Raw genomic sequence first — 16789 nt, forward strand, 5'->3', positions numbered from 1 at the left:
CAGACTGCTGCCAGGAAGGAGCGTCATGTCACTGCACTGCCAGGGCTCCAGCCACTGCCCCTACAAAAGCTTGGCTCCTCTCCTCTGCTGCAGAGCATTCTCTGGAAGCGTTTGTGTTGGCAGGAAGGCTGTGTGAATAACCAAGCTCCTTCCTGCTTCAGGCAGCTGAGTCCATTGCGGACGTGTGCTCCTCCCTGCCAACGCTGCTTGCAGGAAGCTGGTCTCGTGTCCAAACCACCTCCCTAGCCCCACGGGTATTTAAATAAGACAGCAAGGCACACAGCTAACATTGTTTCACCTTTATTTTAACAATCAGATAAAAACAGAACCACGGTTTTAAAAGACTCATTACATTGCAATTATAAAGTGCATTTTCCACTTGAATGTTGTGTACAAAAATATCTTTTAAAAACAAACATGCACAAAACCCACAAGGCACTTCCAGGCATAGAGTGAGGAGAGCAACCCCTTACCTCTATGTTCACATTGGCAACGGAGAAAGGGAAGAGGGGAAAGGCCACAAGTAGTATTTTTGAACTACTATTGGTCAAATAGTCAGTTCCCAGCCTAGCTTTTACTTACGGTATTGCTCTTCTAGCTTATCTTCCATTCTATTCCCTAAGCACACCGCTTCCACAGCCTGAAAGCACACAGGCCCCAAAGGAGATACCACCATCCGCAGCACCCAAACATACATGCCTTGTTTCAGCCCACAAACTGCCCTCTGTAGGCATGAGAGCACGCCAGGAGAGCACGACTTCTCTACAGTGTCTTACAGCATCAACATCGTACACTAAGTCAAAAAAAAGAAAAAAACCAGTGTCACTCAGACTTAAGTTTAAAAACAGGTTCGAACCAAGCTAGGCAACAGTCCCTCCAAGAGACACCAGACACAGGCTAGAAGAGCTGACTCAGGAAGCTATTTGAAGAGAGGAACCAAACCTGATGAGCTCTGGGCTAGCAAGCAGATTTACCACCTGGAATGAGCGATCAGAGTGATAACAGGCTCTGATGTCAGGTTCTGAGAAGGCAGCAGTTGAAAGCTGGCTATTCTTCCTGCAAGCTCTTCTGTTCCTTCCAGCATCCGACAGCTATCATTGTATCTCTTCCAGGTTAGGGTAAAACAGCTGAAGTAATTTATGCAGTAGTCTCCAGAACTAAAAGCTAGGTTTAGAAAGTTAATGAGTAGTCTAGCCCACTCTCCAGCCATCCGGAGGCTACTATAGACACCCCAAAGTCTTATAAAGCTTATGCACTAGGAAAAGTAAGATTCCCTTGACCTCTATGTCTACTAACTATTCAGCACCCTCCCTTTGAGATGAGGGATTAAGATTTTCTGCCCAACTAGTAACGCAAGAAGCCTTGTGAGGCTGTTAGCACCACACAAGCTGGCCACCTCATCTTCTTACGGTGAGCACAGCACAAAGCTTGGACACTCACGGGTTGAAACGGCAGCAGCTACTAGAGCAGTGAGGGCAGTACAGCATGTTAACGTCCTTCCAGCACAGCCACAGCATCCTTGCGGGTGAGCCCCACCACTCCATTAGCTACCAAGTAGTCCGTGGCACGGAGTAACAAACCACTGGATCATAAAAAGAGGCAACATCACCTCCAAAGCCCGTTTATCTCAAACCCTTGCTGAGACCACGCATGCCACCACGTTCTCAGTCAAGGCACTTCCACCACAGTAGGCACATTACGGTCACTTTTTCTTAACGGGACGTGGCAGAGTCGCTGTGCTCTGCGTTTAGCTCCCACAGCACCTGAGCACAGCCCCAGGGCCCCAGCCACCCTAGGCTGAGCAAAACTCTGCCATACAGTTCACAGAAGGAAGTACTTGCATTCTCGGGGCCCAGCAAGGCCAGGAGCTGATTTCAGATGTCCATCGAGGGGAAAAAAGCATCATTGGTCACTTGTGATTGAAAGATGGGAAGGTTTCAAAGAAGGCAGTCAGAACTGTCAACCCACTACTGTGTTACAAGCACCACACAGCTACAGCTAATCTCTATTTTTGGTAACATCGAGCATATGAGGAAAGCTTTTCAAGATCAGCTGATAAAACTGGTGACTAAGCATATCAGATTCTCTCCCACAGGCACATATGTCTCCTAATACAGCAGGCTGCAAGTTACATCTCTTACCATCAGTTGTATTTTCACTTCCAAAAATACCCTTCCTGCCTCGTGCAGAAAGGACCTCGCATGAGGAAGCGCATGAGAAGATGACTGCTCCCCACAAGCCAACCACTTCCTAATTTCCTGACAGGCACAGGCCAGCTTTGCAAGGAGAACCCCGCAGCTGAAGTACAGCACACTTTAAAAAAATTATATATACTAGAACATATTCTGAAAAAAAAAATAACTAGCAAGCAACACAAGCCAGCCATCACTATGTAGCTTAGGCAGACAATACAAGCACTGTAGTGTTTCCCTGGAGAGTAGCAGCTTTACAGAAGAGGAAGGAGTAGCAGCACTGAACAGACAGGCAAGCAACGTCTCCCGTTCCTTTGGGCATCTGGAGAGCCAGTTATCTGACTTCAGGCAGGGAAGGCAGCCCATTACACCAGAGGTGTGTCCCTGATTTATAAGCCAGCTGCCAGCAGAGCACTGCGCTTTCGCTGGGAGGCTTATGCGGAGCTCCGTGGAGCCTCACTTCTTCCACCTTTCAACGCATATTCAGATGGGCTCCCAGGCCTGCAGACACGCCAGCAACAGTCAGAACTTTGCCTTCAGGTCAATAGTAAGGCCCCAACTTCTCGTAGCCTGAATAGCTCGGCCACTCAGGGAACAGGCCATAGGAACAGCGAGGGCTCCCGAACTGGTCAAAGGCACTGCCAAAGTCAGGGCCACGTGGGGGGCAAATGGCTTCCTGGGCAGACTTCAGTTCCGACCGTATGATCCGGTAGTTTGTGCCTCTGTTGCTGTCCCAGTACACTTTGCCATTACACTCAAAGGAGATGGCAAACTCAACTCTTTCGTGGGATTGAATTCCCTCAGGCAAGCTGATGTCAAAGGAAAACGTGTCCCGATCTGACCCTCCATATGTATCCTTGACATACTGGCATGGGTAGTCTACAAAGTTTTTCCAGGTGTCAAATGTCATCCTGATCCTCACGCTCTTTTCAAAAGCCAGATTCTTCACTTTCACTGTGCCCACAACAGACCGCTCCTTCAACATACAGTTTTCAAGGCACACACAGTCCGTCTGGAGACGGTTTCTGAAGTCCAGGTAGTCCGCAGAAGGCTGAACAAAATCCAGGACAAAGCTGTCCCTCTCCACCGTTGTCAGACCCACAATGTTGTCAATCAGCTCGGTGATGTTGAAAGGAATATCGAGGGGATCATCGAACTCTGAGAACACCTTCACCATCGTCAGAGCAAAGCCTCTACTGTCCGCAAATGACACCTTCTTCTTCACTTTGTTGTGTGTGAAGGAGTTTGCTGCCTCTTCTGGTCCAGTCAGCACCGCCTTGCTGTTCAGCTGGATGCACGGCCGCAATGGCTTGTTTGGCTTTGGAGCAATTTTGCAGGCACACCTCTCTCTTCGCAGGGGTGAAGAGCACAGGTACAGCTGCATTGCTACATCCACAGCCATCGCTTGTTTGTGAGGAAAATAGTCTAATACTCTGGAAGATGAGAAGAAGGGTCAGTTTATTTTAGAGAGGCATTTTAATGACTTGTCAGACAGTCGCTATGCCACTTTTCCCCACCCATCCCAAAGACACTTAGTTTCCATCACCCCCACAAGTCCCTCAAGCTTCATAAGAGTTGGATATCTGCACAGCATGATTTACAGGCATGTTCGGAAGTGTGCTGCAGCAGAATTGTCTGGACCTTAGTCTGTTGTGCCCTTGAAGAACAAGTTCACCTCCAATTGCTAGAGCTACCATGTGAAGACATACAGACACTGCCCTACTAGGCTTGCAATAGCAGGCTCTAGAACATTTTTGACCCAAAGCAAAATCCACATCTCAGTCCTGCTTATGTCCACAAAACCCAGAGATTATCAAATTCCAGTGCCACATAAAGCAGTATTCCTGCTGCCCTCTCCTCCCTCCACCAAAAATTCTCCCCATTGCATCTGACGACTTCATAGGGGCAGGAGCTCATGTGGTCACAAGCTGCTGTATGCAGCTCACCTTGGGTTTTATAGAACCCCAGATGTCACGTATGTTAAGAGGCTGAAAAAAAATCACTCATTGGATTGAGCTGCATACTTGGTTCATCACCACCTCCAAGAATTGCTCTAACTACTCCATCAAAAAATGCCCACTTGGTATTGCAAGGATGGCAACAACTGGATAAAGCAGAAGGGTGCAGACTTGTGCAGACTTAGCTGACGTTGCACCTACAGAGGAGCAGCTTCCTTCCCTCTACAGCATTTTAAAATAGAGGCCAGCTCAGACAGGCCAGGAGGTTTTACTTTCATACCTTAAGCCTCCACAGCACTTGTGCTGAGCCCCAAGGAAACATCAGTATAACCACAGGGCTCAGCCACAACCAGCTTACCTACTCGAGGCTGAAGGAACCTTTGGAAACAAGTCCTTGGCCCCCAGAGGGGCAGACTGTGTGCCCTTCCACCATGGTATCTCTTCCTCTAGCATCCAGACTGTTCCCCCAGGGGCGCGGCACAGCTCACCTGTGCCTTAAAGCCAGAATATTCCCTTAGTGTACCTTCCCCATGAGGCTGCAGACCATTCTCCAAAGCTACTTCCACTGTGCAGACTCCTGTGAGCCAGCAGCAGTAGCAGCGGCTGCTGACCGCATGCTGCACCAGAGCTCGTGCTGCCAAAACCAAGCACAGCCAGCTCTAGTACTTGATAGCTGTCCCTGGGCCAAGAAAAAGCAACAGAGCCACTCTCTAGTTCAGTGCTTTAACTCCCCCACCCCGTAACACCAACAGAGCAGCTCTGAGCAGTCTTTCACAGCATCCATTCAGCAAGTGCTCTGAGCAAGCTGATGCCCATGTGCGAGGCTGGCTTCCCAACACACCCACCAGCTAACCCCTTCTGCATTTCCTCCTCGAGCCTTCTTTGAAGCTCAAGGGCAGCTGGATAGGACAGACGGCTGATCCACCTGTCTGCTAACACCATCCCGCTCGGCTCTTCCTAGTTTCAGCAAGTTTCTCACGCACACTTTATGTAGGTCACTTCCTCCTTTAAAATAAGGCAGCTTCCAATGCTCCTCTCTCATCTGCGTTACTTAGCTGTGTCCTTTTAGTCAAGGAAATTCCCACAGCTGCTGAAAACCTGGGTTCCCTCACAAGCGTCAGTAACTCCCAAACACTCAGAAGGCAGAGGCATGAAATATCCAGCCCGATTTGCATTACTTGGAGCTTTTTCCAAGCTTCAGGGCTGCAGTAAGAGCCCTCTACCTACCTACCATCGGATTGAGCTACCTATATTTACGAACTGCCCCTTTCAGCTTGTTTCACACCCCAGACACCTTTCTGCTCTTCACTTGGAGCCTGCTGATCCCCAGACCCCGTTCACGAGTCTTCGCTTTCAGGGCTAGCGCTGGCAGCCTGGAACTTAGGCTTTGAAGCTGGGAGCATGGAAGTGGCTTGGGAAGCTCACACAGCAAGGGGAGCTCCGGGAAGCAGGCAGCAAGGGGCAGGTGACAGGGGCTGATTTCCTTCCCTTCAAAAAAGTGTGGGGGGGGCAGACCAAATTCTGAATGTGCTCTCCCAACTTTACCCTCTCCAGATGCCCCTGCTCACTCTTACCCCCTTCACGTTCAGGAAGGCAAAGCAGGTCAGAGCACGAGGAGCTATTTACACCCGCATTTCACCAAGCCCCCCAGCTGCCCCCGCTCTGCCTCCAGCGCTATTTTTACACAGGCCCCCTCCGCTGCCCCCCCCTCCAAGTGCCCAACGCGCCAGCTGCTAGAAGACTTAAGGCGTTACCTGCTGCTGTGCAAGCTCCCTGGCTATCAGAAAAGGCAGAGCCGCCCCTAGGACACAGCCCAGCTCCCGCAGACCTCTACCTGCGTGCCACCCCTGCTGCCACCCGCCCCGCTCCCCCAAACCCACCCCAGCCCGCTTAGCTCCCCGTTACAGGCTGCCGGAGACCCGAGCACGGCGGGGAGCCAGGGGGGAGCCCCCGAGGGCCCGTACCTGGCGCAGTGCATGAGGCCGCTCCCCAGCCGCCGCCGCTACCCCCGGGCCGCCCCCGGCCCCGCTGCCTTAAGACGGCGGCGCCGCGCGGCCCCTCCCCGGCCGCCCGCCCGGCCCGCGCCGCGGCCAATGGGAGCGCGGCCGGGGCCGTGGCGCCGAGGGGCCCGTGAGGGGCGGCCGGGGGGCGGCCGGGCTCCCGGCGGAGAGAAGGGCTTCTCGGGGAGCCGTCCCCTCGGCTGGCTCGGCCCGGGGTGTTTCGGTGCGCGGGGACGGGGTGGGCGCGCACACGGCCGCGTCCCTGTGGCCGCGGCTCCGGGCTGTGCTGGCGCTAGGCAGAAATCTCCAGAGGGTGCGCTCCCAAATCCTCTTTCCTGGCGATGTTTGTGGCGCGGAGTGGAAAAAATGACCTTCCCAGAGGCGTGAGACAGTCGTCTCTTGAGATGAGTTAGGCGACGTTAGGAAAAACCATCAGTAGGACCCAACTGGCCCATCCCAAGCAGGCACACGCAGAGAGCTGGGAGGTGTTGCTGACACTGAAAAATGTCCATCGGGTGATCCGGTGCCCTGACGGACACCTCCTCGCCTTGCAGGAGGCCGGCCAGGTTGGGGAGCTGGGCTGTAAAGCCTCCTGTGAGGTGGGGACGGCGCGCCTACCTTGATCCCATCACAAAGTTGGGGGTAAACAGCACTTCCCTCTATTTCCCCAAAATATCTAGCCTCTGACAGCTGTGAGCAATGTTGCTCTCTCTTGCCTCCTTTCCAGCGCATAACAGTAGGATCGAAGTGTCGCCATTTGGTTTTAATTAACTCGTGGAAGCACACACAGCTATTGTTACACCCAGAGACTTCCTGCTGCAAGCTGCCGTTTATTAAACTTATTACTCTGCAAGGCATAAAGGGTTTTTGTTGAGGGGGGAAAAACATTGCTTTAGCCTCACGGGTTTCTGCTTTTAGATAAAGGCAGTGGTAAGTTTTAAAGGAGCTGGGAGATACATCCACTGCAGGACGCTGTAGATCAATATTTTATGTGCTGAGCGTACAGTGGAATTTTAGCACGCGATGGGTATGCAGCAGGGATGAGTGGCACCATGCCCGGATTCGCCCAGCAGCAATGGACAGAGACCCAAAAGGGCCCGTGGGTCTTCTCCACTGCTTCCTCACCCTCTCCAGGCAGAGTCGGCACAGCCCCGCTCAGCGTTGCTGATCGCGGGATATTGAAAAGGGATTTCCCAGAGAGATCCTGGTGGAAGTTCAATGGATGAGCCCCAACACTGGGAAGCCCCCAGCCTGACTTGTGCACATTGCTCTGCCCTGCTGTGAGCTCCCTGTGCAAGCTGCTGGCTGCTTAGCACTGCAGAGGCGCTGAGGGTGGTGGGGGTCAGCGTTGGAGCTGTGCAGGCTTTGGAGGTATGCATGCGAGGTGACTGGGGTGTGTTTCTGGCCTCTGATAAAAGCTCTGTTTGCCTTGAGCAGGACACCGTGTTTCACAACTGCTGCCTGCAGTTTGCCTCCAAAGCAAAGGTAGGTGGAAGTCAGGGCAGGGCATTGTGGCGGGCTGTGGACACAGGCTCTTATCTTTTGGGAGCAGAGATAAGGGCTATATTTAGCTCTGTGCTGAGCCCTTGCACAGTGGTCTTAATGATTTCCCCACAGCTTTCCACCCCTCCCACCTTGTTGGGGGACGAGGAAGAGCAATCGTCTCCTTCCCTGTTTGCTCCATGGCGCAGGGAAGAGGCTTTGCAGATGTTTCTCCCTGAGGGTGGCCAGGCCTGGGGAAGTCCCATCCTTGGTGGACGTCTCTGGAAGGAGAGTCCCTGTCTCCTACCAACTCCAACCTAGGGTTTGTTCACAGTGCAGGACCCCCGGGACAGGACCTTGTGGCTCCTGCACCCCTCGGATGTGGCTCTGCAGGCTTGGCTGTGGGAGGGAAGGACAAGCTGCTCGCTCCCTTTTGCAGGGCAGCCCTCCTTCCCAGGGGCTCCTCTGGACCGTGGCCACCGTGGTGACATGAAATCTTGATGCGAAAGACAGAATGGCTGTGGGGAAGCGTAAGGCTCTTGTCAAAGAGGCTGCATGCCCTTTGGGGAGTGGGAAGATGCCCCCCTGTGTTGTGTCCAAGCAGTCCCTCAAGAGCCACCTGTACCTGGGGACTCGTCCTGTTCCTGCCACCTCCTTGGGCTCCCCGCTGGAGGTAGGAGCGGTCGGAGTATTGTCTCCTCGCTGCCAGGAGCTCAGCCCCCAGCAGCCAGCCCCGGGGCAGGGGAAGGGGAGCAGGGCTGGGGGCATTGTGCAACATGTCCACACCGCAGCGGGCTGCGGGGCCAAGGCTCAAGGGCGAGTGTTGTAAACCCATGGGGCGGCTGATGTAACAGTGCTGCCTGGGGCCGCTGCCACAGGACACCCTGTCTGTGGCCTCCTGCCCCTTCCCAAACCAGCAGCTCCCTCCTGCTGCCTCATTCCCTCCACACCCTCCCGGCTGTGGCCTCCCATTGCCCTACTGGGAGGCCCCAGCCCTTCCACACCTGATTTTGTCCCCAGCCTAATGAAAGCGACTGGCAGGGCATTTTGGAAAGGTCTCCGTCCCTGTCCCCTGGAGGTCCCTGGGCTGCTGGTGGAGGTGTCACGCTCCTTGCACCCTCCACGGCCTGCAGACAATGCCTGTGGTGGCACAGCGGATGCTGTTGCAATGTTGGTACTTGCCAACAATTTCCAAATCAGAAGTGCCGAGAAACTACTGCTGAATTTGAGCCAGGCCCCGGTGCTTGCACCAGGCAGAAGAGGGTTTTTTTTTGTTTTGTTTTGTTTAAGTTTGCCTGCCTGTGACAAGGCTGAGGGTAGCTCTGAAGTAATTTTAACCAGGTGTTGCCTCATGTCAAAATACCGAGGGAGAAACTAATTTTGGAGTAATTTTTGTCATTGAAGGCATGTGATTACGGAGGAAATCCTGGCTGAAACAGAAGAGGTTATTTTGGGCAACACTGGGGTGCTGCAGGAGAGCTGCCAGGGCAGCGCGGTGCCCCAGGAGCAGTGGCAGCAGGCCGCATGGTTTGTGCTCCTCCAGAAAGCATGTACCCATGGCCGAGCTGTGTGCCTGTCTGTCTGTCAGTCCTCCCTCGTCCCTTCTGGGTGTACAGACTGGTTACAGCCACCCCGACAGGAGGGCAGGAAGCCTGCAGATCCCTTTTAGGTTTCGTGAGAACCAGCAGTGCTGGGGAGGGACCCAGTGAACGTCCTCGCTGAGGAGAGCGGGGCTTGGTAGTGGTGGCTGCTGGCCAGCCGGTGTGTGTGCCGACAGCTGCAGCATGCCTCGTGGGTCTGGCTGCGGAGCAGTGGAGAAAGCTGAGAGAATTAAAATGTCTTAGTCTCAGCTGCAGACGCGTGTCAAGGTCTGATGTGAGTCTCCTGGGAGCTTCTTGTGTTACCAGGCCCCTGCTCAGCTCCTGTACCGTCAGAGCAAACGCAGCTCCACCAAAGAAACACTGTGAGAAGTCCCATCAGGTGATGGGATTCTCCTCTTTTATTTCCATAGGTCTCCAACTTTTGTGGCCATCCCAGGAAATAAGGCAAAGAGCTTTCAATGTGTCAGAGGAATTCCCGCTCTGGTTTCAGTCTCCTGCCTGTGCTCCAAGGCAGAGGCCGCACTGCCACTCCTGTCCCTGCCCAAAAGCAAGGAGTTGCTTCAGTACCTTGGCTGCAGGCCTGAGATGGAATATTTGCCTTGGCAAAGCTCCATTTGGATCTCGTATGTGCTCAGATGGTCAAGCACCCCAAAGAACATGTACTCTGCCCTGCAGAAGACTGTGGCACCTTCCCTTCCAAGCTGGTGCGTGCAGAGAAGACAGTGTGGGCCCAGGTGCAAAACCTAGCCTGGTACTCTGTGTTGTGGAAAAATACCAGGGAGCGTAACAGTATTAGTTCCTAATAATAAAAATGCCCAGCACCAAGAAAATCCTTGCAAAAAGAGATGTTATGAGGGAGAAAGTTAAAGTAAATATGTTATTGCAAATGCCCTAGGGAAAGCTGCTACCCACCGGGAAAAAGGAGTTGGGCTTCCAGCAGAGGAAGAGCCCAAAGAGCAGCACAAGGAAACAAAATCCCAGTAGAGCACCCAAATAACAGGCAGGCAGGAACAAGAAAGAGGTGAGTCCTTGGCCAGGCATACAAGGTGCTTGTCAGAGATATTGTAGTGGTGCTGGGGTGAGGCACTGTAGGCAGAGTACCAGGTTAGAACAACCTTTTCCCAGAGATTAAGACCACTTAGGCTCAGTGGGTTAGTCTCTCCCAGGAGAGAGGGGTAACTCCTGCTCTCTCATCACCTATGATGTTCTCTTTAGAGGTATGCTCCAAGACCTTGCCTACATGCAGTCCACAGCTTTCATTCCCATTAGTGAAGTCATGGAAAAATCACAGCAAAAGAAAGGAGGTTGGTTGTCTGCTTCAGGACTCCATGAAGAAGTGCAATAACTGTGTACACGTCTTTTTTTTTTTTTTCTTGTGAGTTTCCCTTCCCCTAATGAACACACGCTGTAGAGATGTCTGGCTTGACATCCCAGAGACTTTTCTTTGTAGCTCTCCAGTTGATGCAAAGAAACACAGTGGCTTTCTTTCTCCTATGCTGTTTGCTTGAACCCTGGAGTACTTGATTGTGCAGATACAATCTGTAAAATTTGTCTGTAATGGGTACGTGCCTTCCTACACAAGGGGAACAAGGGACATAAGGATGCAGTCTGGACTAGAACTTTAAATTCTCCAGATTTCCTATGTGCTCTTGCAGGAGAGGAACGAGGGCCGTGATGGAGTGGTGAGAGTATCAAAAGGGACTGGTGTTATTTCCACTGACACACTGCTATGACTGCAGAGAGAGCGTGGTGCTCGGCTCCGCTCAGGTATGCTGAATCAGTTCAGATGCATTAACAGCTTCGTTTGTTTACACCTTTAAGTGTCCGACTGACTGGACTTGGATCTGTTCTAGATACACAGGTCATAGCGAAGCAATGTTCTAGGGCAACTTTAGTGACTGCAAGCTTTATTTGGTGGGGCAGACATCTTGGGAACTTGCACGTACTGGGCCTGGGGGCTCAGAGGACATACCGTTGTACGAGAGGCTGTGCTTTGCTTGAAAGGCACATACACTTCTTGTATGTTGATGAAGGCGGAGAGGGAAAAGGTCAGACAGAGGAATGCTTGCAGTTCTTGGTGATAAATACAAACCCAGCCTCTCCTCAAGGATTCATCAGCTCTCTGTGCTGCAGCAGACAATAGTCAGTCCCTCCAAGAATCATTTTTTCTCACCCTGAGATGAAAGATGGGATCCATTGCTTTTTGGACCTGCCTATCTCTGTCCATTCACTATAAAGGGAATCTGAAAACCGGGAGGAACGAGATGCCTGACTTTTAAATGAGGAAGAAGGTCAGCTAGAGCTGCTCCCATCATCAGCCTCTGTGTTCTTTGAAAATATTTTGCAGATATAGCCTAGTCTTTTTATTTGGAAGTGTTAATTTAATCACAGGGAAAAATGGTGACATTCAAGTGTTTATCAAATTAACCAGAAGTCTGAAGTTTTGCAGAAACTGATTGCAGCTAAGAAACTAAATGCAGTGAAGTAGGTCACTTGAGATGCCAGGTTTGGTGCATAAAATTACCTCCACTGTCTGTAGGAAGCTTGGCGTTGCCGACTGTCTGAGTGCTTAGGAGTCTGCAGAGATGGCTCCCTCCCTGTCCCATCTCCCAAGATCTAGCTAATCTCATTTGCGCCTAGCAGGAGCTGGTTAGGCACAGCATCCTTGTAGCACAGCAAGTACTTGTAAGCTTGGATTGGAGGAGGCAAAATTTGGGAAATCTGCCTGCAAACGAGGCACACTCAGGTCAGAAATAACCCTGACAAGGTCAGGAAAGCAGGCTGGTTATTTGTAGGAAACCTGCTGCTGGCTTTGCTAGGGGAGGAGGAAGTCAGGCCGTTGGACAGTCCGTGAAGGTGTGTGTAATTAGCTTGTAGTTCAGTCAAATCAAACAATCAAAAACTGTTTGACTAACAGTTTAACCCAGGCTGTCTCAGCTCGTAGTGGCCTCCCCTACAGACAGGGCCTGATCCAGCCCGTGCAATGACCCAACTGGGCTTTGCACCATTCCTGTACAAGGAACTGCGTGCTGCGTGTGCAGGACAGAGGTACCCTGGCACCCAAACTGCCTCCAAGCTTTTTAAATCCCTAAATGTGAGCTAAGGCAGCTATAAATAGCAAACGCTGGCCCTTGGTTAACCCAGAGGTTTTGGTCGTGGAGCTGGCTCTGGGTTGCAGTGCTTGGCTGCTCTCACATCAGCTGGGTTCCCAGTTCATTAGTACTCCTGGCTCATTGCTGCCTGCTGGACTGGGTAATGGGGAGCGCATGTTTCCACAGGCACCTGCAAATATGAAAATACGTTTGTATATTACATGGCAATAAACATGTTTGTACCTACCCATAGAGGTTGATATACTTTTTAATAGAAAATATTAATCATGAACTGCAAATTAAAAAGTAAGTGCATTAAAAATGCAGATTGATGAAGTTCAATAACATATTTAAAATAAATCTCTAAATAAAGGGTTGGAGGCAGTTGCCTCGGGGCATAACTTGCCAGCTCTGTTGCAAACCAGGCGTCTTTCCCATCTGGTGTGGATGCTGCAGTGAACTGCCCATCGCAGGCCTGGCAGCCGCGTGTCACCACGCTACTGTTCCCCAGCATTCCTTATCTGCTCAGGCACGCATCCTGTTTGTTAGGCAGACTTCCTTTGTTTTGCCGGTCACTCTCCCTTATTGGCATATCGTTGCCATTGTTATTCTCACACTTGGACAGCGTGGTGTGACACGCCAAAGTCACCTGAGTTCACCACGCTGAAGGTTTAATTGCCTTCCTCAGGACATTTGCAGAGTGTGGGTCTCAGCTGGGGCTCCTAAATGGTTGGTGGGGCTGTGTTCCTGGTGTCTGACGCTGCCAAGACTGTACTCGGGCCAAAAGTACAAGAGAAATGGGGACAGGCTGCAGCCCAGCAGCAATCACTAAGTTGGCAAGAGTTTGGAGCACATGGCAGATGAAGAGATAAGGAGGGAGCTGGGCTTCTTTAGCCCAGAGGAGAGGTGGTCGGTGGGGATCTGACTGCATCTTCCACCGCCCTGCTCGTAGTGGGGAGGTGCTATATCGTAGTGATATAGCGAGCAAATACAGAGCGATGAGTGGCAGATAAGGCATGGGGAATTCACTTATCCGTGTGATATGAAATCCAATATTATATGGCTAAGAGAGATGAAAGAGAGAGAGACGAAGGAAGGAAGGAAGGAAGGAAGGAAGGAAGGCAGGCTCAAAATACTTAATAAAGGTCTCAAATAATTTGCAGATAGGATGTAGTATATGAGCGTGAGTTCACTACAGAGTCTCAGAGCAAAGCCTTTCCTTTAATTAATTTATTACTAATATAAAATTTTACTAGTCTGTAGGGAGCAATAAAACATGCTAAAGCCAAATTAACCCAATCTAAGGTAAACACATGCATCTATTGCTAATACAAAGGTATCTTATTCTGCATAAAGCAAATAAGTGTATCTATGGGCTGTGTGCAAGTAGTCTGTCTCACAGACCTTTGCCCACAGACTGCGATGTGACTCTTGCACCTCTGAAGATCTGTACTTGCTTTAGCTCCCACTGCAGACAAGATGGGCTTATGCTGGCTATAATTATTACCCATGACATGCTCAGCTGCAGTCTAAGCTGCTGTCTTAAGTAATTTTGGCTGGTTTGTTTCACTTCTCACCCCGTTCTAAGACTTTTACTACATGAACAAAGATTATATCAGAGCTCCTGTCATCCCATCAGCTGCCAGCATCAGACCACTCTTTATTTTTCCATTTGTGAAGGAGGTGTATGTAAGCTGTGAAACTCCCCATCACAGGGCCTTGTGGATGCTAAAAACTGACGTGAGTTCAAAAAGGGACCAGACACATTCACAGAAGGAAAAAAATCCAGTTGCACAGAAAGACGCAGCCTCCTTTTCAGGAAATCCTTGATCTGCAAATTGAGCTGGCTGGGAAAGTAATCTGAAGTTGAATCACTACAGGCTTGTCCAGCTCTTCTCCTCCTCAGACATCTGCCATAGCTCCCTACCAGATGCGGGGGAAGATGGACCACGTTTGAGCTTGAGGACTCACAAAAATGTTTGCTCGATGTCACAGACATATTGGAATTTCTCCCTGGAAAACTTCACCGAAGGTGAAATCTTACAGGACAGTTGCAGAGAGAAGTGAAGGGACAGCTTCAGAGAGAAGAGCAGCATTGCCCAACTCCTCCTCCCAGTCCAAGGGTTCCCATGGAGGAATGCTCCCAGGGTTTGCACATAGATGGAAACCACCTGCAGGGACAGGTAGGTATGGCCATGAGCTGAGACCTGCAGGGTGGGCATTGGTGAGCATCATTCATCTAAAAACCCAAAGGTGCCTGTGCAGGTGAAAGGAATCTCCGTGTGACAGTAAACAAGGCCATTAAATGTAGCAGACTGAGAGCCTGTGGTTTCTGCACTCCTCTGAGCAAAAAAAAAATCAGTTAATCCTCCAAAAGCTACCAATGCTGGCGCCCCAGCTTCTGCGCAGGGCGCTCAGAGCATGGGCAGGGACTGGCCCAGATGTGACTGGTGGCATTTGAACTCGGGGGCTCGAGTATCTAGAAAAAGCCTGATAAGAGCCGGGAATTCAAGTGGTCCTGAAATAGTGGTAAGAGCAGCTGGGGAATGCCTCATATGGACACATGGGATGGAGCAGTGGGGCTTGGTATGCAAGGAGGTGACACCTGCCCCACGCACTCAGTGTCACGTTTCAGCCCCGAGAAGGTTTGCACGGGGCAAGTGACACACAGCGTGTCTCAGACGTGCTGGGGAGGCTGTCCTTTGCTTGCCCTACACGGAGCTGCAAGAGGAGGGAGGCCGTTCCCTCGTGCAGCCCCCAGACTTTCACACTGCTTCCTAGAGTGCCAGGCATCCCTCTGAACTCTGCGGCACGTGCTCTGGGCTTGCAGTAGGAAAACATTGCTGTCAGAACGTCAGCCAAGAAGCCGCCAAGTTTGGCCACAGGGGTAGGACCCCAGAAAATCTGCAGCCCTCCCCAGCCTCCCTTTGAGGTGTCCCAGGCCCTGGGGCAGAGCATGGCTCTCCCTGCTGCCCTTCTCAGCTACCTGAGAAGCTGCAGCCAGCAGAGATGTGTACCCTGTGAGCATCGCCGCCAAGTCCCCTGCGTTGGTGGGAGGTGTTACTTGGAGCCGACAGGGCTAACGTCCAAAGAGTTCAGTTTCAACTCCGGCTTCAAACAACTGTGATGAGCACACGCCTTTCAGAGCAGGCCTCAGGCAAGCAGCGTGGTTCCCTGGCGCCTGGCCTCCCCGGGAGGTTGCCGCTCATCTGCCTCGGGCAGGCAAGTGCCTCTGTGCATCCCTCTCCTCTGGCGGCTCTGGGACCTCCTTGGAGCAAAGTTTAGTCTAACACAGACTTCTCCTCCAGGCAGGCCTGGAGGATGGCAGTGGGAACCCGCATTTCCCTTCTTGCAAATTCAAGAGGAAGATTGGAGTCACAGCTCTTCAGAGGTGGTTGAGAGACTCCATGGAGTTAAGAGTGCTTGTTTCACGTCCAGCGGGATGTGATGTTAACACGCCAGAAGTCCTCTGGCAGCAGTACCCTCCCTTTGCCCATGCAGACTTGCTGGGAGACTGGCTGCAGCCTTCTCCTCCTTTCTGGTCCTGGTTCGTTGTTTCCATTCTCTCTCTCTCTGCCCTGTAGTGCTGTTCACGAGCAAGTCAAACAAGGGATTGCATACAGCAGTAAAAAGATGTTTCTCTTAAGAGCAGGAAACAGCTTGGCGAGGAAAGAAGCTCCAAAAGCCAGCAATGCATATAGGCATGAAGGAATAAACGCATATAAAAGCACGAGGGAATTTTAAACTAAGTCACCTTAACTCTGCCCAGTGCTGAGCTGATGGAAATAGTCTATCTGCTTTGCCTGGTGGCAGGAACACGATGGTTTTGAAGCTCCCCTGGGGTACGTGGCACATATTACAGGACTCAGCGGGGCCTGGACTGGAGCATCCCCTGACCTCACAGCCTGGAGGAGCAGGAGGGCAGCTGTGGGGTCCGCACTGGCCACCTATCACCTGGAGGCAACGTGCCGTGAGAGCTACCAGCTTCGTGACGGAAGCCTCAGGTTTGTTCTGGCTGCTATTGAGGGGCTAAACCCTGGGCTTCTGCTCTGAGACTGAGCATCCTACTCAGCCCCCCTTTCTGGACGTGGGCAGGACATTTGAAGAAATATCTGCTGCCTGGATCTGTGGAAGTCCTGCAAGGCTAAGGGCTCCCAGTCTCACCCCTGCTGTTTTACCCTTTGCTGCCAGACCGGGGCTGCTTCAGTGAGCCACATGTATTTATCCTGCCTCCCGGTCCTCGTGCTCGGCACCCTGCGTGCTCTGCCCCGGAGGCTGGCTGAGCCTGGGGCTCTGCGCCGAGGCTGGTGAAGGCTGGCAAGCTCAGGCAGACTGGGCTCCTGAGCGCGTAACCCCAGGGTTATCTCTGAGAAAGCAAACAGCCTGGCGGGTTGTAAGCATGTGCAGTTAATGAGGGAAGAAGTTTCACAGTCCTTGAGCTTGTCCCAATTGCTTTTCATCCCC

The 16789-nt window shown here is 51.8% G+C and overlaps 1 protein-coding gene across 1 annotated transcript; it reads right to left on the reverse strand.

Moving 5' to 3' along the window:
* Positions 1-284: 284 nt before the first annotated feature.
* PPP1R3B (protein phosphatase 1 regulatory subunit 3B) lies at positions 285-6272 on the reverse strand. The gene is made up of 2 exons (XM_048052151.2): positions 6115-6272; positions 285-3625 (listed from the first exon to the last, which is right to left on the reverse strand). Exons 1-2 carry the CDS (start codon positions 6126-6128, stop codon positions 2734-2736), a joined length of 906 nt encoding a protein of 301 aa, XP_047908108.1. The 5' UTR covers positions 6129-6272; the 3' UTR covers positions 285-2733.
* Between the last annotated feature and the right edge of the window lie 10517 nt (positions 6273-16789).

This window comes from Anser cygnoides, chromosome 4 (genome assembly GCF_040182565.1).
Source record: "Anser cygnoides isolate HZ-2024a breed goose chromosome 4, Taihu_goose_T2T_genome, whole genome shotgun sequence".
Lineage (NCBI taxonomy): Eukaryota > Metazoa > Chordata > Aves > Anseriformes > Anatidae > Anser > Anser cygnoides.